This window comes from Lepidochelys kempii, chromosome 8 (assembly GCF_965140265.1).
Source record: "Lepidochelys kempii isolate rLepKem1 chromosome 8, rLepKem1.hap2, whole genome shotgun sequence".
NCBI lineage: Eukaryota > Metazoa > Chordata > Testudines > Cheloniidae > Lepidochelys > Lepidochelys kempii.
Window position 1 is genome coordinate 7051361 of NC_133263.1, and position 22627 is coordinate 7073987.

General features: G+C 50.9%; 1 protein-coding gene across 3 annotated transcripts in view; it reads left to right on the plus strand.

Annotated features, from left to right (window-relative positions):
• The window catches only part of CAMK2A (calcium/calmodulin dependent protein kinase II alpha), a 75163-nt gene that overhangs the window by 45638 nt on the left and 6898 nt on the right, over window positions 1-22627 (plus strand). The window contains exons 8-18 of one of the 3 annotated variants that reach the window (XM_073355334.1): window positions 1066-1149; window positions 2109-2203; window positions 3022-3144; window positions 5208-5291; window positions 7138-7180; window positions 11132-11172; window positions 16727-16759; window positions 17845-17893; window positions 19913-19988; window positions 21514-21608; window positions 22114-22342. In XM_073355334.1, coding sequence (XP_073211435.1) covers window positions 1066-1149; window positions 2109-2203; window positions 3022-3144; window positions 5208-5291; window positions 7138-7180; window positions 11132-11172; window positions 16727-16759; window positions 17845-17893; window positions 19913-19988; window positions 21514-21608; window positions 22114-22342 — 952 coding nt within the window. Of the gene's footprint in view, window positions 1-1065; window positions 1150-2108; window positions 2204-3021; window positions 3145-5207; window positions 5292-7137; window positions 7181-11131; window positions 11173-16726; window positions 16760-17844; window positions 17894-19912; window positions 19989-21513; window positions 21609-22113; window positions 22347-22627 lie in introns of those variants that run through there. The other 2 variants (XM_073355335.1, XM_073355336.1) reach the window with 2 other exon arrangements.

Genomic DNA, 22627 nt, shown 5'->3' on the forward strand with positions numbered 1-22627 from the left:
CCGTCTTCCAGGACAATTGGGAAAGGATGTGTAAAACTGGTCTTCTGGACAACGCTTGAAACCCAATGAGGCCTCAGTAATGGGGTGGGCTACATGCTCAGCAGAAGAGGGTGTCACATACATCTTCATAAGCAAACCTGCCAACGTAGAGATGAATACAAAGGGAGAAGGCAGGTGTAGGATGCCAACCCAAGACTTCTTTCCTAATGCTGTGCCAGCATCCGGCTCAGCAGGCTGGCTCCGTGCCTTGCATGACTCATTTTCCTATCCTTCCTTAACCCATCTGATTAGCTGCTAATAGGCCAGGACTTCCTAACCACAGGACAGATTGGTTTTTCAGTTACACCAGTGTCAATCTGGAGTAACTGCGCCCACGTCAATGCAGTTGACTCATTGGATTGACACCCATATAACTTAAAGCATAATCTGACCCAGTGCACTCACAGCCCCTCATGAACAGGCACTGAACTCTGAGGACCTGTAATCAGATCATGGGAGCGTGGGCCCTCTGGATGGCCAATTATCTTTGTTACGGCCGTTCTCAATGGACTAACTGCGGCAGAAGACCCAAGTCACGCGTTTGTCTCGCAGTCGGCTCTTGGGTGCTCCGTACTTCCTGGCGAGTGCTGACATCACTGAGTGTGGTCTGGGTTTGGTTCCATAGGCGCTGACTCCATGGGTGCTCCGGGGCTGGGGCGCCGACTCCAGGGGTGCTCCGGGGCTGGAGCACCCACGGGGGGAAAAAAAGGATGCTCAGCACCCACCAGCAGCCCTGCAGATCCGTGCCTGCCCCTCCCACCCCCCAGCACTGCCCGCCGGCTGCCGATCAGCTGTTCAGCGGCGTGCAGGAGGCGCTGGGGGGAAGCAGGAGGAGTGGGGGACAGTGTGTGGAACAGGGTGGGAAGTGGTGGGGCAGGGCGGGGGCGGGAAGAGGCAGGGTGGAGACTTGGGGGAAGGGATGGAGTAGGGATGGGGCTGGGATGGAGTGAGGGTGGGACGGGGGGAGCAGGGGGTCGAGCACCCCCTGGGGACTGAGGAAGTCGGCGCCTTTGTTTGGTTTGTTAGGTTTTGCAGGCACACCAGGGTACCTTTCTCCAGAAGTGCTCCGGAAGGATCCCTATGGCAAAGCTGTGGACCTGTGGGCGTGTGGTAAGTCAGACTGAGGTGAGCAAACAGGACAGATACATCTGGGAGAAGGAAGAAGCAGCCAAGTATCTCATTTCCCACATTCTATGCCACACCCACCAGCGTATCAGAGACGTGTATATTTCAGCATGCTCATTCTGAAGCTGTGGGGGCCAGGGCGGCCTCTATCAGAATGTACCCCTGCCATGCTGTAAGCCACATCTTCCCTGCCCATGTGCCATCGCTCCTAGCACCCGACGGCACCGCGGTACGGTTAATTTAAGTCTTGAACAGCTACATTCTTCTGAACATTAAGCCACCAGTGAAGCTAGAGCGGCCCTGTGTTAGCAACGTGTGATGCTGGCTTTCCAGGCCACCCATGTCACGAGAGAGACCACGGCTCAGGAATAGGCTGCTCTCCAGCAGTGACTCCTTTCCTTGCAGACCAACTCTGAAAATGCTGCTGGGTGGCAGTTTTCTCCATAATGCCAGCACTTCGTGAAAAGCCAGCGCTCTCCCTGGGACGTGCCAGTGGCCTGTGAGGCCAAACCCAGTGGGCCTCATGTATCTGGAGCACAATGCACCAGTGACCCAGTTAATTAAAAGTTTCACCTTCAAATTGATTTCACGGTGCAGGCAGGTGGAGAGGCACTCCTCTCCGTCTGGGCTGCCAGAATGTCACATGGCATAGATTGAAACAGATTTCTCTTCTTTTCAAGGAGGCCTGTGCACAGTGTGGGCCTACATTTTTGTGCACAGTTGCTGTGGCTGCGTGCACAGATCGGAGAGCTGCACGCATGCATGGCGTCTAACCAGTCATTTGCATGCACAGGCATCATGACTCTGTGTGTGTGTGTGTGTGTGATTTAGACCAACACAGAACTTGGGCCCATACAGATCTCCTAAGTCAGTGATCTAAACTCTCTCCCACTTCCGCCTGATGGAGGTTGATAATAATATGCTCCTATCCCTCTCTTGTGCAGGAGTCATTCTCTATATTCTGTTGGTTGGGTATCCTCCCTTTTGGGATGAGGATCAACACCGACTCTACCAGCAGATCAAAGCCGGGGCCTATGATGTGAGTAGCTTTGTTTTTCTCTCCTCTCCACTCGTCTCTCTCACACTCTTCTCCTCCTCTCTCCGGCACCCATCTGGCCTCCAAGTCATCACTTTGACTCTTTATACAAATAGGACCAGTAGCTGAGACCAGTTGCTGGCTTGAAGGAAACCAACAGCACCGTTCCTTCTGTGCTTGTGAGTGGCCATGGGGAAGACCATATCCACCAATCACCAACACACCTATTTCAAGGCCGTGCAGAGGAAGGTGTGCGGTTTGGTTTCCCCTGAGGAAACAGCACAACACCAAAAGGCTAGGGCAGCTGTGGGGAAGCTTGGACAGATCTTCCTCCGGAGTCCTTCTTGGAGCCGTTGCTGCTTCTGAAGTGTCTGTTGGGGACAGTTACGGACAATCTAACTGACGCTGGGGTCATCAGCTCAAAGATCATAGTCTTTTCTGCCTCAGCCCTCCCCACCTGAGCCAAAGGAGAATTCCCATGCGACAGAGCAGCGTTAGAGTTGATATTCTCTTTGTAAGCTGCTACTCCAGGCTACAGTGGGGAAAACGACAGAGGGTCTGATCCTCTCCAGTAGAGGATAGACTTTCTCCTAGTGTCCACTGTTCCAGGCATCGCGCTCCCTGAGCTGGCAGAACTAACCGTTCACTCTCCCTTTGGCCAAAACGCACCAGAGCCTCCCAGCATGAGAAGAGGCTCATCCTTTTGTAAGAGTAGTGTGTGGAAATGAGCCAAACTTTATCTGGGGGGCTGGGCAGCAGCAGAAATGCCCCTGATGCCATTGCTGATAGCACGCTCACATCCGGCCCCTTTGCCTTTGCAGTTCCCTTCACCCGAGTGGGATACTGTCACTCCTGAAGCAAAAGACCTCATCAACAAGATGTTAACGATTAACCCATCCAAGCGTATCACGGCAGCAGAGGCTCTGAAGCATCCCTGGATATCGGTAAGCATGGCGTACAGGATGGGCTACTCAGGGCGCTAGCCAGACAGTAGAAGGACAGGCAGCTTAGCATGCAGCTGGGAGATGTGGCCTGTTCTGTGATGCAGGAACATTTCTGTTAAGGATGAAGGTCCAGAAATCGGGAAGTTTTATGCAAATGATGAGGCACCTCACTTTGCATATTGGTGAATAGGCATCGCCTTGGGTGTGGCCTGTTTATCTGATGTGTAATGAAATCCTCCTCCCAGGTCTCGCTCCTCTGATACAGCGACAGGCATTTATCTAAATCAGCACGAGACATTTAGGTGTCGTTAAGCCTTAGCGCAAGTGAAGCATTAATACGAACTCACATTAAATGCTTGAGCCCAGACAGCCTGGTGATGGGAGGAAATGTGCCATCTTAGCCAAACCAAGAAAAATGCTGTGAATTCATTAATGTCTCACCCCCCGCCCCCCTGTAGGAGCCTCAGGCAGCTGGAACCCTGCTGCTCTTGGCTCCTTTGCAGGAGGGTGGTGGGAATTCCTTCTCTCTTTGAGGGGAGCTATGTCAGACTCACCTGCCCAGCTCCCTGAGAGCGTTGACCATAGAGATCATCTCTAAGCTCTGCTCTGCCATTGCTGCTGGCTGTGCCATGCCTTCTTCCTCCTCCTCCCGCTGCTGCTCCTCTTCTTCCCTGCACTGCACCTTCTGGTGTAAATGCAAACCCCAGCTTGCCCTGCACTCTCTTCTGCTGTCTTCTGTTTACAGCTAGGTTTCTGATAGTCATAATATTGTCTTCACATGGCAAAAATACTCTTCCTCTAGTGTCTTCTGGATCTTTAATGCTTCATCTCAGATCTGCAACATGCTCCCTTACTTCCCGGCTACAGGGCCCTATTGTGTGGGCTGTAACAACAGTTAGGGAATGTCTACAGACGAACGTAAGTTGACCTATGTTAGGTCAACTTACAGCCAGTGGTGGCTGACGTCCACACTACCCTCTTGTCAGTGGTGCGTGTCCTAACCAGGAGTGCTTCCACCAACTGAAGAGGGGTAGTGTGGGGGGCTGAGCTCTGTGCAGCTCCTCGCTGGGAGCCCAGCTGCTCCCCCGGTCTCTCAGCTCCCCACACCCAGGTGAGAGTGGGGGGCAGCCACCTGGGCTTCTCACCTCCCAGCCGGGAGCTGGGGGCAGCTGCCCAGGCTTCTCGCCTCCCCTGTCCCCGCCAAGAGTGAGGGCAGCCAGGCTCTAGCTGCCCAGCTTTCTTGTCAATTTCACAGCTCCAGCATGGAACCCTGAAACTGATAAGACAGCCAACAGCCTGTAAGTAGATGTAAGTAACGCAGTGTCTACACAGACACTGCCTCGCCCTAACTACACCGACATAAGTCCTACACCTCTCATGGAGGTGGAGTTATTATGTCAGTGTAGCAGGGCACTTACATCAGCGGGACAAGACTATAGTGCGTACGCTGACCTAATTACGTCAGCGTAAGCTGCCTTACGTTGACCTAACTGTGTAGTGTAGACCAGGCCTTAGAAACAGGAAAGTCCCCCAGGCAGGGGCCAGTAACAGAGCTCCTTTCCATGGCAGAGGTACCAAAGCCTGAGACTCACTGACACACCTTTCATCCCATAAAAGTCTAATCAACGACCAAAGTGATAAATCGTCCATGAACTTAGCCTCACTGCCAGGTATATAGTCCACGCCTGAGACCTCTCATCACATCCCTTCACAGCAAGGGGTTGCAGTGTTAATCATCCAGACAAATCAGTCAGCCCAGGGCGTAGCTAAACTCTCTGCAAGCTAATTTACAGCCCACTGCACAGCAGAACGAGAAACAAATGAACAAAGAGGGTGGCTAACTCACGCTACCCATTAAAGTTTTATCTGCTGCTTCCAGAGAGGCCCACGCAGCTGCATGCAGCAAAGGCCGTCTGCCTCAGCCAGGAGAGCCAGACTGCATGCATGTGTGCATGTGAGAGCAACAGAGTGTGTGTGTACATGTGTGCCCTTCCCCAGGTCCTTGGGTCTCCAGGTTTCTCCCTTCCCTCCACTACTGAGCGGGCTCTCCTTCTCTCTTCTAGCACCGCTCCACCGTGGCGTCATGCATGCACAGACAAGAGACAGTGGACTGCCTGAAGAAGTTCAACGCCAGAAGAAAGTTAAAGGTAATTCGCAGGGCCCATCCCCGCCGCCCAGGTACCTTTGGGAACCACGATGAGTTTGTTTTCCTGAACAGGAGATGTGTCACCGGGTGGGAATCCGTGTTATTCTGTGAGTTTGGATTTCAGGGGAGCCAGACTGGCCAGGGAAAGGAGAGGCTGAGCTGAGGGGCTGAACATTAAAAACCAGGCACAAAAGGATGTCTGACCAGGGTTGCTAGTTATTTTGAGGAAGTCATCTGTTGGGTGTGTTGCAAGCAAGTTGGGAAATCCGTATTCCCACCTGGGGTAGGAACGGTGATAGGCATATATAGAGCACCTTTCAGCCACAGGGATGCCAAAGCTGAACAGTGCTCCAGGGTGTCTACATCTGCCACTAGGGGGCAGCCCTTTTAATGGTGTATGGCAGTGCTACCCACCACAGCGGGGGAATTATAGGTAGGCAAAATACTTGAAGTAGAGATGTCACCCAGCGGTTGGGGCTAACGCTTCAATATACTTACAAAAAGTGCTATTGGATCTCGAGGGATCGGAAGGAGTCAGAACTTTGGTTTTCCATACTGGGAAGAATACTGAGTCATTAACACCAACTTCCAGCAGCGTATTACTGTTCATAGAATCAGAGAAGATTAGGGTTGGAAGAGACCTCAGGAGGTCATCTAGTCCAACTCCCTGTTCAAAGCAGGACCAACCCCAACTAAATCATCCCAGCCAGGGATTTGTCAAGATGGGCGTCTGTTTCATGGGGGTCTCCAATCTAAGCAGGGATCTACCCTGCCCTTCATTATCCTGGGAGGGCTGATGGCTTTGCAGCATAAAGTAGGTGGCTCCAGACTGGTAACAAGATTGGCAAGAAAAGAAACTGGCAATAATCTATATTTACTGTTCATCTCAGCAAGTAATCAGATTAGTTCAGGTCTACACTTCTAAGTAGTAATCCGTTACTGTAACTAATTACTCAAATCTCATTATATGCTACTTGACTAGCTAGTAGAGTCGACTGGAAAACGGAAAACATTTCTGGCGAACATTTTTGCAGTACTTTTTTTTCCTGTTTTTGGTCAAAGTTTAGTTTTGATGGCAATTCCCTCCCTCAGCTGTAATTAGTATAAGAAGTTACTTTAATAGCATTGAACCTGATTCTGACCTCTGTTACACCCATTTCAATCTGGAGTAATTCCACTTGTTACAATTTACACAGACTAATCTGAAATCAGAGTACGGCCCTGCATGTCTGATACTCCTTTTAATCTCACGGGTATAGGCAGTTTAGTGGCCTGCAGTGGAAACCCTGGGACTGTGGTTAGGGAGGCAGGTACAGGAGAATAAGCTGTTATTGAGAAGTAAAAGTGTGTGTTACTGGAGTGAGCAGAGTTCTGGCGTTTTGGCCATTTTCACTCTGGCAGAATCTCAGAAAGGCAGATGATGTGGGGGGAATTTCTGAGAGAAATCTCAAGATAAGGAAACTTCCCAGAAACTCCCAATAGAAATCTCTCTGCTGGTCTGGTCTCGATGCCTTTGGAACACAGGGCCAGAGAAATGATGCCATTGCATGGCACATAAAAAGCCCCAGGGGAGAGATCTAGATTGTCTTCACAAGAAGGTTGTAAATCATCCTGTCCCTCCCATTACCATCCAGAGACTCGGATTGTAGGACCCCTACCCAGGACCTGTTTCTACAAACTGGTTTCTGTTTCTGTTAATATCATCTCTGGACTCCATTCATGCAATCTCCCACCAGCTCCACCTGGTTCTGTTTTCCACCGGATACCTTTGAAAAGAAGGACAAACAGATGGACCTGACTCTGAGCACAGTGATCTCTCTTTCCTTTCTGCCTTTTGTGTATTTCAGGGAGCTATTCTCACTACGATGCTGGCAACCCGGAATTTCTCTGGTAGGTGTTGTCTTGGCACCTCACGCTCTTTACTCGGTTGCTTTGCATTTATTGTATACACTGGGTTTCGGGTGCTAGGTGGGAGCTGATTTGTACTCACAAAAGCCAGCCAAACCCAGAAGCCTTACTGGTAAAGACTGGCCCCTCTGCATTTACACCATCCATGTCCTTATGGGAGCTGAACACGCATGCTGCGTGTTCGTAATGGATGTCATTCTGGGAAGCACCACAAGGCTGGCAGTGGGGAAGGTGACCTGGAGAAGGGAAGCGGGAGAGATGTATGTCCAAGGGGAGTGGAATTGAGGGCGTGGGAAATCACAGTTCCTGGAGATTTGGTCCTGAAGGGCTTTCTATGCATTTGCTTACTCACAGTTAACGGGCAGCCATGTTCACATCCTGGAGAGGTGCTGGGGCGGAGAAGGTGCAGCCTCTCGTTTCACAGTTCTGTGGCGAGTGGCTGGTGCTCAGATTCAGCCCAGAGGGGAAAGCTCCTGTCACTGTAATAACCCCTCCGGCAGCCATGCCAGGACGGGCCCCAAGGAGAGCAGAAGGAAAGAGAAACAGCCTTTTGGGAAGGGTCCTAGGTTCAGCCTCTATCTAGGTTGTGAATAATGAGAGGCAGATATGGCCCAAGTCATGTGGGCCTCTCTGCAGACATCAATACAAAGACGTGGAACCTAATTATGTAAAGTTCCCCCAGTAAGTTCCCCTTCTATTGAGGGTCCTCTGGGATGGGAACTGCAATCCCAAGAGCCTCAGGTGCGAATGGCTGGCCCTGAAAGAGAGGGCCCTGCTGTGAGGGGGAGAACACCACTCTACCCATCATGGCATGCGAGCTATTAGGTTGTTTTCCCTGAAGGCTGATCTTGGAGTGCAGCCCTACTTGAAAAGATCTCTCTCTGTGTGGGGGAGCATGTTAGAGACTCATGGAAAAATTGCCTTGAAGCCCTTTGGAAGCCGTCCAGGTACAGTCAGAATTAGACCGCAGCAGCCCCCGGAGGCTGGAGTCTCTGTCTGTTTCCCTCCTTTCTTTTTCTGCCTTTTCTTCTCTCCCTCTCTAGGGGAGAGTCCTGTGGTCAGAGTTTCAAGAAGGGTTCAAGCTACTGGGAAGTCTGGTCTGTGCCCAAAGGCTCCACCTCCTTCCCTTACTCCCAGGTGTTACAACACAGCTAGCACACACAAGCAGACAAGAAGGGAGTTGGGGAGGGGTTTTTGTAGCCCACTGTCTACTCCTATGGGATGCACAGACATTACTAGCTAGCATCTTCTCTCAAAGCGCCTGTCTCGTGGGGTATTCAGCAGACTTAAAGCAAACCCTACAGGTGGGAATTCACATGAAGGAATCATGAATTCCCAGATGATTCCTGAGTGTGGGGTACCCAACGAGATCTCTCACAACAAGTCTGAACCTCGACCCTCAAACTGGGATTGAGAGCATCCCCTCTCCAACACAGGCCCCTGCAGCTCCCTGTTGCAACCTGCTCAGAGCCCGAGCAGAAAAGGCGGAGGAGGGCACTGGTACTTAATGTGCAGGGCTGCAGGCCTGGCCTGGCTGTGTCCCCCGAGTGGGGCGAGTCTCTGACCCCAGGGGCCCAGCCAGCCTAGAAAAGGGGTTGGTGAGATTTGTTGTGGCCACAGGTGTGTTTTGACCTGGACCAGTCTCAGGTTTGTTCCACATTCATTCAATATGAAGAAAAAAAAAAATCTCTGTTAGGAAAACAACGTATTGGTGACGGTAAAGCAGGTGACCACTTCTCCGTGCTAGACTGTAAACTCTTCCAGGCAAGGGACCTCTTCATTCTCCATCTCAGACAGTGCAGAGGTCATTGTAGCTGACTATTAGCAGGATTGTCGTTTGAAAAGACACTTAATTTTGGAAAATTGATAACGGGTGGGTAGGGATCACAAAGAGTTTTCTGATCTATTAGTGTTCTTGTTTGATCTTTTTTAGCTACATAGCACCCAAAGCATGCTTGGGGCTTTAAAGGCAATTAGAAGACACAGCTCCTACCCTAAAGTCTTGACAATCTAAAAAGCATTGCAGATTAGCTCTCGCTAATCACTTGTGTTCTGGGAAAACCCTAAAAACATACCTGGAGCTAATCTGTGTTTTTGAAGGCCTGTGAAGGGGCAATTGCATGAACATGATGTGGGCTGTGAAAGCCCCTGGGGCGTAATGCTGAGTCCCAACCTCTGCAGCTGCTGGGAGTGGCCAGGGGGCATTTTAACTTTCTTTTTTAAAGTCCTAACAAAGTGTGCCCCTGCCCCAGCTGTTTGCAACACCTCCTCCTTGCACAGTAGTTTGCACCAGTGCAAAATGCTGCCCGGCCGATTTACACTCTGCACTGGTGTAAATGCTGACACAAGGTGCAGGGCAAAGGGTGAATCAAGGCCAGGATGGAGGGGGTTAGCTGGATGCCAGTTCCTCTGGGCGGGGAGAGGCAGGGAGGACGGAGGGTGTGCAGGTGCCAAAGGGATTGTGCATATCAGAGGAGAGCTGGAGAACCGGGGAAGTTGTGAGGGAGGGGAGGAGGAATCCGGACGCTGGTCTAGGGCAGAGGAACTGTGAGGTGTTCACCTGAGGGATGGGGGGAGCCAGTGTCTATTCTGGGGCAGTTCTCTGGCCTGGGTTGTACCAGAGGTCAGAGTACATGATCACAATGGTCCCTTGCCTGGGAACCTGTGATTCTCTGAACAGGTGGAGTGATGGGGGCGGGGACAGGGCACTGTTAGGGTGGGATTGAAAGAGGATGGAGGAGCAATTAAGCTTGCCTGGGGCGGGGCCTTAAGGGAAGTCTCAGGAGCTGGACAGAGGATGGTTGGCACAGGGAGTTTGTGAAGTAGCTGCAGACAGTCAGAGCAGGGTGCTTGTCGGGTGGGTAAGAGGGAGCAGGAGGTGAACTGGGAGGAAGGTCAGGTCGAGGACCGCTGGGGCCTGCAAGGGGCATTGGGATTGTCCAGCGGCTGGGGGTCAGGGTCAGCCCCGGGCATTTGTCATGGGGGTAGTTAGGCTTTTGCGGACATGTGGTAGTTGTGGGAATACGTGCTGGAGTTGGAAGAGTTAAACACCCAGGGGGGATATTCTGTCAGGCCCTACTAAGGGTGAAGAGGCTGTCCTTGAGCATCTAAGGCCAGGATGTTCAAAGCTACACCCCATAGCCACTTCCCTTCCCGCATTCTGCCCGGGAATTCCCAGGGGTCTCCTCCCCTCAGCGCACTCATCTGACGCTACCGTGTGGGAGGGCGGCTGCTGGAAGTTCATTATCTGTTTGCCAAGGGCAGCGAGCTGGGAGAGCGCCGGAGTGGCCCTGGGGGATGGGGCCAGGCCTGTGGTGATAGGTGGGCTCAAGGGAGGCCGTCTGCTTTTCATCATAGTCAAAATGTGGGCTGCAGCTGTCAGGTCCAGGGAATCATAGCACATGACCCCGGCAGCATGGGGCTAAAATTAGAGAGAGAGAGAGAGAGGCAGGCAGGCAGTGCCACGGCACACTGCTTAGAGCTTCATACTCAGCTCCCCAAGACAAAGGCAGGAGGGGAAGCCCTGGGGCTGGACTGAGGCTCATGCTCTGCCGTGGAGGACGCTGGATCCTCACTGGCCATACTACTGCATGACCCTTGAGTCCCGGCAGGAAGAAAACTGCCCAGGCCTCTGCTGTTTCCAACACTGCCCCTTGCTAAGGTTCCTCCACGGAGCTGGCGGCCAGGGCCTTTGTCTCTGTGCAGGAGAAGGAAGGGCTGGAGTTGAGGCATTCACCTTGCAGCTCAAGGGGCTGTGGAGAGAGGCGGCACCTGGGGCTGTTCTGCTCTGGGTCTGGAGCGCGCCAACCCGCAAGGACTCCTGAACCCCACCCCTCTTTTGTCTGACTCCATCGTCCCTCATGCTACTGATCCTCACACTGCTGGCCTTGGCGCCTTGCCTGGCCCTGCTAACCTCCTACCTTGTCTCCGCAGGAGGGAAAAGCGGAGGCAACAAGAAGAATGACGGCGTGAAGGTAAGCGCTCCCTCCCGGCCGGGACAGCACCTCGGGAGCCACTCCTTGGGGCTGCAGTGGATTCAGCTCTGCTGAGGGCCCCGCCGTGGCCTTCCTCTGTTTGAAAGTGCGGTTGGTAGCCATGCATTGCTGGCCCGGCTCCTTGGCCACCATCCCCTTGTCCTTAGGTCAGAGGGCCCTTCCTCCCCTGTCCCCCACAATCCCCGCTGTCAGTCAGCAGAGCTGCAACAAGAGCAAAAGGGAAAAACTGTAAAATGTGCAAAGCTCTCTAGGGAAAAGCTTGCAGCTTGCAGATCCGTGAGCGAAGAGAATGGATGCACAGGCTCATGCTTGAATAATGCACCCCTCCAACACCCCTGCAGGAAGGTGGCATGAGGAGAACTCCGAAATTCGCCTCCTCCCGAGGATTTTACTGCTGCTCAGCTGCCTGCAGCCCTCTCCACATGCCCCCACCACTCTCTCCCCATGAGGGCAGGAGGGATGGGGAAAGGAGAGGAGTCGAATGGATGGGAAGGGGAGAGAAGGGATCAGGAAAGGAAGAGGGGAAGGGGAAAGACAGTCTTGCAATTTATGCCTGGTGGGGAGAGCCGAGGGTTCAGGCGAGCAGCAGGAATTCAAAGCAGAGGCATTCCAGAATCTCCCCCGCTCATTAGCAGGAGAGCCCATGCAAATTCAGGGTCACCCAAGGGAGGCTGAGCGCAAGAACCTGGAAGGGGCTGCCTGTATTCAAATGAATAAATGAGCAGCACGAGCCGGCTCTCTGCAGAGAGTTTCACAGCCTGCCAATTCCACTCCTCTCACTTCCCCAGCAGGTGGCACTGGTCCCAGGAGATTGGGGGGGGGGGCACACCCCTCCCCCTCCTACCCCAAATTCAAGAGTTAGAAATAATAAGAAAAAAATCCCATTTTACTTAAAAAGAGTATGGACATGTCAGGGTGAGCGACGGGGCCCCATGTGCTTGCGGTACCTACCGAGCTCAATCCCGCGTCCAGAGCCAGGCAGTCTCCTGGGGTTAGAGCCCAGTGGAAATCAGCTCTCTCCATTAATCACCTGTTCTAATGGCCTCTGGTGTGTGTGCATGGGGGCGGGGGAGAGGGGCCTTCGTCCTCCTTCCTCCCCAGAGGAGGGCGTGTGATCTGTGGGAAGGTCTCTCTGTCTGATGCATTGGGAGTCTTTCCACTGATTTCACCAGGGCTTGGGACCAGACGCCATGGGGACCTCTTCTCTCTGGGGCTTTCTCCGGGGGCAAACTTACGAGCTGTGCAGGGCCCCAGGATTCTGGGAGGGCCAGAGAATCAGGCCGCTCTCACTCTAACTCTCGCTGTGACCCAGTTGCTGGATGGGCTAAGAAGCTCTGGCAATGGATTGCTTCCTCTCTCCCTGGTACTGTTGGAGGAGGCCAAGCCCACAGTGTTAAGAGCATTTATAACCACAGAAATGCTGTATATGAGCTCAGCTTATTCTACCTCTGCTGCCAGCCTCTCTCCTTAACTCTTGAGATTCACCTGCAGGCCAGAGAATATTGTATCTTGGTCAGCTGCCATCAGGAGGTAATGTTGCTTCATGACGTGAAGACGCCGCACTGTGTCATGAGGTCATGACACACGTAGGGGTGCCCTGGGTCAGAACTCTCTCTGTTAACCTCCTGCACACTAGTCTTGTGGGATGTGACACAGTAAGGCCCCGGACCAGGAGAGTCATGATTGTACCATGGGCACCTCACTGTCAGCCTGTGCCTCTCCTCTGCTACTCTGGTGCTGCCAGAGCTGCCAGCAGCTTATGATGGTCCCCAGGGGAAATAATCCCCCCCCAGGCATTGCTGATGCAGTGCAAGGGGCTGGGGGAGAGTAGGACAAACTGAAAGAAGCTTTCTAAAGCTGTGGAAAGAGAGGGCGATGGACCAGGAAGCCTGTGTAGTGGCGTTCCTCGGTTAGATTGCCCACGGGCAAGGCCTTCATGTTTGGGTTTTAGTTTGTTTAAAATTTGCTGGGAATTTATTGATGTTTATTACAAACATTTGAAAACAGATGAAAATCGGTTCAAAAAATAACGTTAACGTTTTCTGGGTAAATATTTGGGTTAATATTGGGAGATGGGGGAACAGATGTAAAGCAACAAATAGAGAAAAGTAAGAGTATTGAAAGTAAATGCAGTTTTATTTATGCTGTGGTTTATTTCATGAACTATATCTTAACAGTGTGTACACATATTAACACACGTGTGTGTATCTTCTACTACATTGCCTTACTCTAACAGACAGCCTCACATTTACCCTTAGACTAACTTTTGATTAACCTAAACACATCTGCATAATGTAATGCACTGGATTTGCTTAATGTTATCAATATTTCCATGTACTTGAGTCGTCCGAAATTTGGGTGAAAAGTGGTAAAATAATTACAAAATAATGGCTTTTGTAAAAGCTGGGAATGTGTTTTGTTAAAATTCATTAAAAACTGAAAACAAAGGGCCTTAGCCATCCCTAAGGGGTAGTGTTGAATTAGACCTGTCACTTCACAAAGGTGGCTGTGCTGGTGGGAAACCTCTTTGATAAAGGTTATTCACGTTGGTTTTGTGGTGGCTATAAGGGTGAACGCGGTCCTAGGTATGCAGCAGAGCTCGAGGGTAATTGTGGGTAGATTGTTAGGAAAACAATCATAGAATATCAGGGTTGGAAGAGACCTCAGGAGGTCATCTAGTCCAATCTCCTGCTCAGAGCAGGACCAACACCAATTAAATCTTTGGAACCATCAAGAGGGAAGGGTTTAGATTTCCAGTACCGCATCAGTCACTTAGGTTTGTATCCTTCAATTCTGAACCTTGTCTCGAGGGCCCTGTGAATGGGCTCGTCTGCCCCACCTTATCACCCAGCTCTTGAGAGAGAGAACTCTGGGGAAGAGTTCTTAATGATTTTGGATTGCCATGACTGCATTTTCTGGGCACCAAGGAGGGACAGCCTGGGTAGGTGGCTGGAAGCCTCTCCTCCCTGGCCCCGTGCCATGATACAACTTGACAGGAAGATGGGAGAAGTACTAACTTCGTGGGAGGGGTAGAGGTGGGAGGCAGGGCAGAGGAAGGGCTCCTGCCGAAACAACACAGGTGTTAGTTCTTTCCCAATGGACCGTTCAGTTGCACCATTCCTCACACCTCGCTGCCCTGGCCAGCCTGGAGGCACGGTTCTCTCTCGGGGGTGTGGCTTCCATCCCAGCAGCCTCCGGGGCACAGAGGAGTGAAATGTTCAGGCTGGCAGCTGGACATGCCCTGGGGCGAAGCTGGCGTGACAGACTGCGAGCAATCTGCAGAAATCAGGGCACATGCTGGATGTGTTCATTTCTTTGGTTTGTGGTTTTAACTTAGCTGCAAAAGTGGGACAGTGTCTTGAAAACTCCAGGGGGTCTTTGGGGACAGGAGTGTGAGTACCCTTTCCCCCTCTAAGTGGGGAGGGGGAGTGCTGTTTATCAGTGAACATCACTGTAACTCAGGCCATGTGGTCTGGTATGGTGCTGGATGGGTTGTGTCCTCATTTGAGGGAACCCATGGGGTTCACCATCCCATGACAACACACTGGTCCCAGGCAGCAGACCCACCATTCCTGAGTTACTGTCCCATCCCTGAGTTAATGCAGCCATCACATTATCTTGCAAATGGTTGAAAGCAGGGTTCCGCCCACTTCTGCTACCCCCCCATCCCACTAGTGGAGACATCCAGCAGTGTGGCCCTGTGGGCTTGGAAACCTGTGATCCCCAGAGGTTCTTTACCCATGAAACAGTTTTCACAGGGCCAGAATTTCCCTACCCACAATGCATGGAGGCCATTTTTGGTCCTCCTTTTCCTGGAGGATACGATACAATCACTGCCCTTTGTGGTGTCACATCCTGTTACATTGTAAATGAATGCAATCACTGCCCCATGTCCCATCCTGTTACGTCCTAAATTAATGAAGTCACTGCCCCATGTTGCATCCTGTTACTGTATGTCCTAAATTAATGCGGTCACTGCTTTGTGTTGCATCATGTTCCGTCTGAAATTTCTACCCTGACTGCCTTGTCTCCCAAACTGAATTAATGAAAGCTCTTGACCCTCCTTGCATCTTCCTATGTCCTGATTCAAGGTAGCTGTCACTACACTTTCTCATCAGGTTTCACCCTAAATACAGCAGTCGCCACCATCTGGCCTTACATCGTATTTGAGGATGTATATTTGTGCCGGGAGACTAATTTAGGTGATGCCAATAGGGTGGTGGTAGCTATGCTAATGTAGGATGGAGCCTCATGAAATGGCTGCAATCATTTAGGATGCAAAGGGAGGAACAAGTGGTAATGAGCATTAGTGGATTTGGATGGCTCTTTATAACACAGCCTATCGTGAGCTGTGATGGGACACTGAGTTTCATCTCACAAGGGGCATGCATAGCTTTTGCCCATTGCCCCGTTGGCCGTGGGAGGTATGTCTATGCCTAATTCAATGTGCTGGCACCAAGCCTGTTACCTTGGCATGGCACCTCCCAAATCTGATGCGTTTTGCATTGGCCTTTACTGTTGTGGGAATTCCCAGTTCCTGCCATCTTCACCACCACCACCTCGCATCATGGAAGTCAAAGTGGAATGTGTTCTTAGGGAATTGATAACCCTGGTGCACATCCTAGAAGTTAGAGATAGAAAAAGGCGGTAGGTCATCTTGCCCATCCCTTTGAAGAAGTCTCCAAACCAAACAGAAGGTGAAAAGAAGCTGAGTGCATAAGCCAAGAATCTGCAGGAGTATTTTGGGGTGATAGGCAGGAATCTGTTCAAGGGGTCTTTTTATCCAAGGAGTCCAGAGCATTCTTGGGTAGGAATCAAAGTATATGCATAAGGTCTTTTTTGAGGAGCTCAGCTGTGTTCTAAGGAGATAGCCTAGGTGCTAGATTTATATCCAGGACACCTTGACGTGGTTTGTTCAAGAAGCACTTTGAAGCAGACTCCTGGATGTAAAAATTACTCCATAGAGGACCTGCAACTGAGCAATTCCAGTGTTTAGAACCACAACTTGCTCACATGCAGGATCAGGGCAGAGGGAAATTTAGTTGGTGAAGAGGATTAGAATAGTAGCATCTCACCTGGTTTCAGATCCTTGTATAGTCACAAGTAGAATGAGTTTAGTGGTCTCATGCTAGTTCCGAGTGGATGTTTGTCCACCCTGTAAAACCACTGCACAATTTGACATGATTGGCTGTCATTGCTCAGAGAGGCTCCGTTTTGGAATAGCAAGGTGAGGACTGAGTTGCATAGGCAGAGGTGTGCATGGATCCAGAACTGGAGGAGCAGATGTTGCGGCAGACCAGGGCTGAGAGGCATTGGTGGAGCTGTGTTGGGGACCTCACATAGCATTGGCTGCACTGTTTCACCTTAGCTAGTGGCATCGGTTTCTCACCTGAAGTGCCAAATTTACCCCCAAATTCCCCCCTGCAAAAGGACTGTGAAGGGTGGCTCAGGAGCTGCTGTCTCCCATGTGCTGCTCTCTGCCTTTCTCACTCTGTGTCTCTCCCTGTCCCATCTCTTCTCCTTGTTTTTCCAGAAAAGAAAGTCCAGTTCCAGCGTTCAGTTAATGGTGAGTGTCCTTCGTCTTCCTCAATGCCGCTAATGCTGGGCCTCTCCACGTGTGCCAGCCTATCCCATTCTTGGAGCTTACCTTTGACACGGGGGTTAGGGAAGAGGGGACACTGGGTTGGAGGGAACATTTTCAAAGCAGTATCACCCCCAGATCCCTTGAACAGGGTTGGTGATGCCCAAGGCCAAGGGGAAGCCAGCTTTGCTTCCTGCTGGCAGGTTATCACACATTTCTCCCAGTCCTCCTGTCTGCAGCCTGCATCAGTCCAAAGAGCCTTGAAAAAACACCTCACTTGGCTTTCCTGGACCTGTGTGGTCGCGGGAGTCACAACAGCAGTGGCAGCCCTTGCCAGCCCAGTGGATCTAGTGGATTACGGGTACTACATAAATACGCCTTGGCTGGGACGGGTTAGTGGAGCAGTTGCTCTAGCTCACCTGGCAGTCTCATCTTTCCTGGGAAATTTGGAGAGCGGATGGGTTCAGCGGCCCCGGCGCCTCCCCGTGCAAATCTGTGTCTCGGTCGGCGGTTTGTCTCAGCCTTTGGTAGTCCATGTGGGTCTCGGAAGCCCTCTCTGTTTTACTGTCCATTTCTCTCCCTATTATGCAGTCAATGTGGTCTCTCTCACTCCTGCACAGTCCCCTTGCTCTCTCATCGCAGTTACCTCTCTTTGTTAATTTGTACATTTCTTTTCCTATTGTATAGTCAACATGATGTCTTTCACCCCTGCACAGCCTTTCCCCGCCCTTTCTGGCTGCAGTCCTAGGATCCTGTGACACTCCCCCCCTTCCCCCAGATCCGCCCCTTGTATGTCACTGTAGATGGTTGCAGGAAAGGCGTGTCCACTCCTACAGACACCAGCCCCCTTCTCTTTGGCTACCAGGTTGAAACTCAGGGAGGACACTGCAGTTGCTAAGCTAGAGTGGTGATTGATGGCTGGCTCGGTCAGCTGGTGTTTTACCTGGTTTTGGTCCATTTGCAGAGTTGGGTAGAACCTGTGTGACGGATTTCTGAGTGCACGGGAGCCTTCAAACAAACAGCGTAGAGTGGGTCTTACTTTTCCTCTCTCCTTTCTGTTCTTTGCTCAGGAATCTTCGGAGAGCACCAACACCACCATTGAAGATGAAGACACTAAAGGTACAGTGGATGGCCTTCAGGCGTCAGGGAGAGAGGTGCAGGGATCCTACCCTTGTCACTGGCCCCTCCCAAGTCAGACATAGTTACTGTCTATGCAGTATAAACTCATTTGTGCCTTGTGCCTCAGTTTCCCCATCTGTAAAATGGGGATGATGATACTGAAAGTGCTTGGAGATGAAAAGCACTAGATCAGAGTTAGGTGTTATTATTACTAGGGTACCCAAGTCTCTGTGAACATATTAGGCTTACACTAGGGAGAAATTTGGCCCGTTTTATCTGCACACCCGAGGGATCACTGTAGGAGAGGCAGATGACTGGCCTCAGTTTTGGTCCCTCTCTAATGCACAGTGTTTTACTCCAGAACGTCACTGCAGCATGCCATTCTTTATGCGGCGATATACAATTAGCCCTTGCGTTAGTCTGACCCTGCCAGAATCCATCCCAGCACTTCACCAGGGATCTTCCTAGTCTTTGCAAGTGCTTGAGCTCAGCAATCCCTTGCCCCATTCTGCAAGTGCCGCCCTCCCTGCTTAGCTCCTTTTCGTTCCTGTCCCTTCTGATCCTGTCCCTGCCGCTGGAGACAGTCTGAAAAGTTAATCAGCCTTTGGGAAGAGCCTAGGGAGGAAATACCTCCCTCCCACCCTGTCAGGGCTGGCTTGCCAAGAATAGCCTGGGGAATAATTGTTCAGCGCTAATTTGTAAAGTCTCCCCAATGAAGTGAACCCAGCAGCAAGTGATGTGGACTCTGGCCTGACATTAAAATTAATTGAAAATTCGTCCTCACAGGGAACAAATCCCAGGAGACAGGGAATGGAAATTAACATTTCAAAGGGTGGAAATACTTCAGGCCGAGCATGCAAGCAAGGCCCAGAGCTAGATACTCATTTTTATTAATGACCTTCTCTCTCTCTTCCCCCTTTGGCATAATAAAAAATTAACTCTACTTTGTGAGTCACACAGACCCTTGGTCTGCATCTGAACTGGACTTCATTAATAAGCACCTGGGGTAGCTCAGACAGGCTCCTTCGGAAGTGCCAGCGAGTATCACTGGACTCGTCCCAAGTAGGTTTAGGCTTATCCCAGATCCAGCTGGGAACAGGCGTGGAGACGCAAAACATCAGCCTGACCCCCGCTGAGAGTTACATTTGCTGGTTCTCTCCTGGAGTTTTCTGTGAGCGATGGAATGGAGGCAGGTGAGATTCCGAGGTCAGACCTCCCTCTGAGACATGCAAGAACCCCACCTCCTCCTACCGTGGGGCAGAGGCAAGGGGTGTTTTTTTGGCTCGCGTGGGAGAAGGGCCACCCACAGACTAGGATGATCCCAATTTAAGTCTCAGCTGTGATCACAAGCAAGATGGACACCCAGCCACCAGATGAGGGACCTGTTAGCTGGTTCCATCCACCCTAGTGTTTGGCTAGGGGTCTGCAGGACAACATTCTGGCTAGTGAGCAGGATAAAAAGTCTTGGGAGAGTCGAGCAAAGTTCACTTGCTTAGAGATGGTTAAACTGGTGGAGATTTACTGGCCAGATGGTGATGCTGAGGTCACTCAAGACTCCATACCACCATTTTATACCACAAATCGGTCACTAACCCTCTACTTTTGTAACAAGAGATGAACATTAAGAATTCCTGTAAGTGTCCCTGATTCTGAAGGAGTTTCCTCACCTGCTGTTGTTAGAACTTTTCTATCTCATCGTTCCCAGGCCCTTTCCTGCTCCCATCCATCCAGGCAGGAATCCCTGCTTTCCATCCTCTGGGCCCCTCTCCCCCGACAAGTTTTCTCAAGCGAATGGGTGAATGGGGATGCCCTTTTTCTCATGGGGACCTCAACATTTGTGCTTTTGGCACAATTTTGGCACTTCGTTGGATGAAGTGGGTTTTAGCCCACAAAAGCTTATGCCCAAATAAATGTGTTAGTTTCTAAGGGGCCACAAGGACTCCTCGGTTTTTTGGCTGATACAGACTCACACAGCGACCCCTCTGAAATTTGTGCTTTTGTTTTTTTTAAAACCAACAGTACGAAAACAAGAAATTATTAAAGTAACAGAGCAACTGATCGAAGCAATAAGCAACGGAGACTTTGAGTCCTACACGTGAGTGTATCTGGGGTGGGTTCTGACTGTACAATGGGGAGAGGGGGAGTTTGGCTCAGCGAGCTAAGTGCGGTTCAGTTAGCCGCAACACTGCCAAGTGCTCTCAGCTGTGAGAAAGGAGTTGGTTGGTTTGTGTGGCCATTCGGTGGGAAATGTCAGAATGCTAAGATGGTGAGACCCAGAAAAGGTAAGTAACTATTTCAAGACTCCAGAGGTCTGATCTCCAGAGGAGATCTGATTTCCCAGTCCCATACTCAAACCAAACCACTGTACCATGCCGCTCTCCCCTCACTATAATGGATGGGTGCATCTTATGGATTGCTAAAGGATGAATAATTGTAATTGTGATTTATAATGGAGGGAGGAATGTTATTTCCATACATTATTACTCAGAATTGCCTTGTGGTACTTTGAAACATAGCAAGTTTCTACTCGCTGAGTAAGTACTACTCAAAGACATTCCCTCCTACAAGCTCCTGCGTCCAAAGCCTATTTAAGAGGCACTGCCGAGCTCACACAGATTTCAGTTCCTGCCTCAGAGACCAAGAGCAGGGGTTTACTGGTATGGAGCAGGGTTAGGTTTTTATTTGGGTTTTATTTTGTCTCAGAAAAGAGGTCACAAGCCTATTCTAGCTCTGCAAAAGCTTAGGTAGTGTATCACAAAGATCCAATTCCACATGGTGAGGGAGGTACCGTAATTCTCTCCCTGAATTCTTGGGATTAGCTCAGAGCACACGATTTTTCAGCTAAGTCCTTCTATCCCTCATTAAGGGGGATGTGCAAAAGCCAGCTTGGGTCCAGACGGAGGGGCCAGCTAGCAGCTTCAGTACAAGTGCTTTGGGTGTTGCAAAACCTTGTTGTTCTGCATATTCATAATGCAGATCTGGCGCCCTTTATCTGAACCCTTTGCAGCTCAGGGGGGATTTGGGTAAATGGATCTGACTTGGGCCCATCTGCATGATGAAACTTCCCACTGCTTGGTTTTGGTGCCAGCCACAAGCTATCTCCCAGGTAACATTTTATGTCCATTTCACAGGGATGAATTGTGACTGGCATATTGCCCTGCTGCTTTTCTGTACAGTTGTGCCAGGGACTCTGAAGCTAACACTATGAGAAACAGGCTCATGTCTCCCTAAAGTTCTTGATGCTTTATTCCAGCAGCTCCTGCTATTAACTCTCATCCTGGAAATGTGAGGATAATCCAGAGGAGTATTTGGGGATCTTTAACTATGTCTTTTAAAAGGTTGCTAGGTGGTGCATGCATCTGGGTAGCTCTGGTGCCATGCAGATGAAACAGTGGGGTACATTGTTCCTGCTATCAGAGAACTGTCATTCTCAGCAGGAGCAGATCTTAGGTGAAGTGAGAGAGAGCTGGGACAGAGAGAGGGGATGCTGTGCTCTATATTCCAGAAGAGACCCACAGAGCTGGGATGAATTTATTGTTATGTAGCAACATTCCCGGAAACCTTCCAGTTTGAAACAATGAGATAATCTCCCCCCTCTCTCTGTGCTTTGGCTTCCTCAGGAAGATGTGTGATCCTGGAATGACTGCTTTTGAGCCCGAGGCCTTGGGGAACCTGGTGGAAGGACTGGAGTTCCATCGATTCTACTTTGAAAACTGTAAGCAGCTCCTTTCCCCCCAATAGGCTGTTGACCTCTCGTGTTGATATGCTTTTATGTCGCTTGGAAGAGCAGGGCGGCGGGGCTGGGGCATCTCTGGATCTCCTCGGATGGGATGTTCTCACTGCTGTCTCCTGGCCATCCCAAAAGATCTAGGCGGGAAGCAAATCAAATCTGTTAAATAATTCAAAATGGGGAGCGGCTGGCTCATGGAGTGGTGTTTTGGTTAGTTGTTGGTTCATAAATTTTTTATAAAGCGCCTTTTATAGAGCGCCTTTTATAGAGCGCCTTTTATAGGGGCCTTTACTGGCCCCTTCCCAGTCTGAGCTGTGTTGATGCAGAAATGATCCAATGCTCCATGGCACTGGCAGGAAGTTTGCTTGCTAAGTATCTCCCCTTTCTATATGGCTACAGCCTGTGGTGGTTAGTCAAGCAGAGAGGAGATTCCCCACTCACACGGGACCCCTGCCTCTGTGTAATTCCACCTGCCTTCCCCCATGTCCAGTGTGGTCCAGAAACAGCAAGCCGGTGCACACTACCATCCTGAACCCGCACATCCACCTGATGGGAGACGAGTCGGCCTGCATTGCCTATATCCGCATCACACAGTACATTGATGCAGGCGGCATCCCACGCACTGCCCAGTCTGAGGAGACCCGCATCTGGCACCGCCGGGATGGCAAATGGCAAATTGTTCACTTCCACAGATCTGGAGCACCTTCCGTTCTACCACAGTAAGCCAATGAGAAACTATGGCTAGCCCTTTCCACCGGCCCCATTGACTCCTGTTCGCCAGGCATGGAGACTAGAATGGGAGAGGAGAGTAGGGGTGAAGGGATAAAGGGCCCACTAAGGGAGCTGAATGGACCAAGAGTCATTCCGGGTCCTTGTCTCTTAACAGTGGCTGACGCCTGATGCTTTAGAGAAGCTTAATAGGCTTCACAGAATGCAACTATCTGTGCAGAGCTCCACCTTGGGGAGGGAAGTTCACTTTTGTCCTGGCCCCAGCTGGGGCTAGC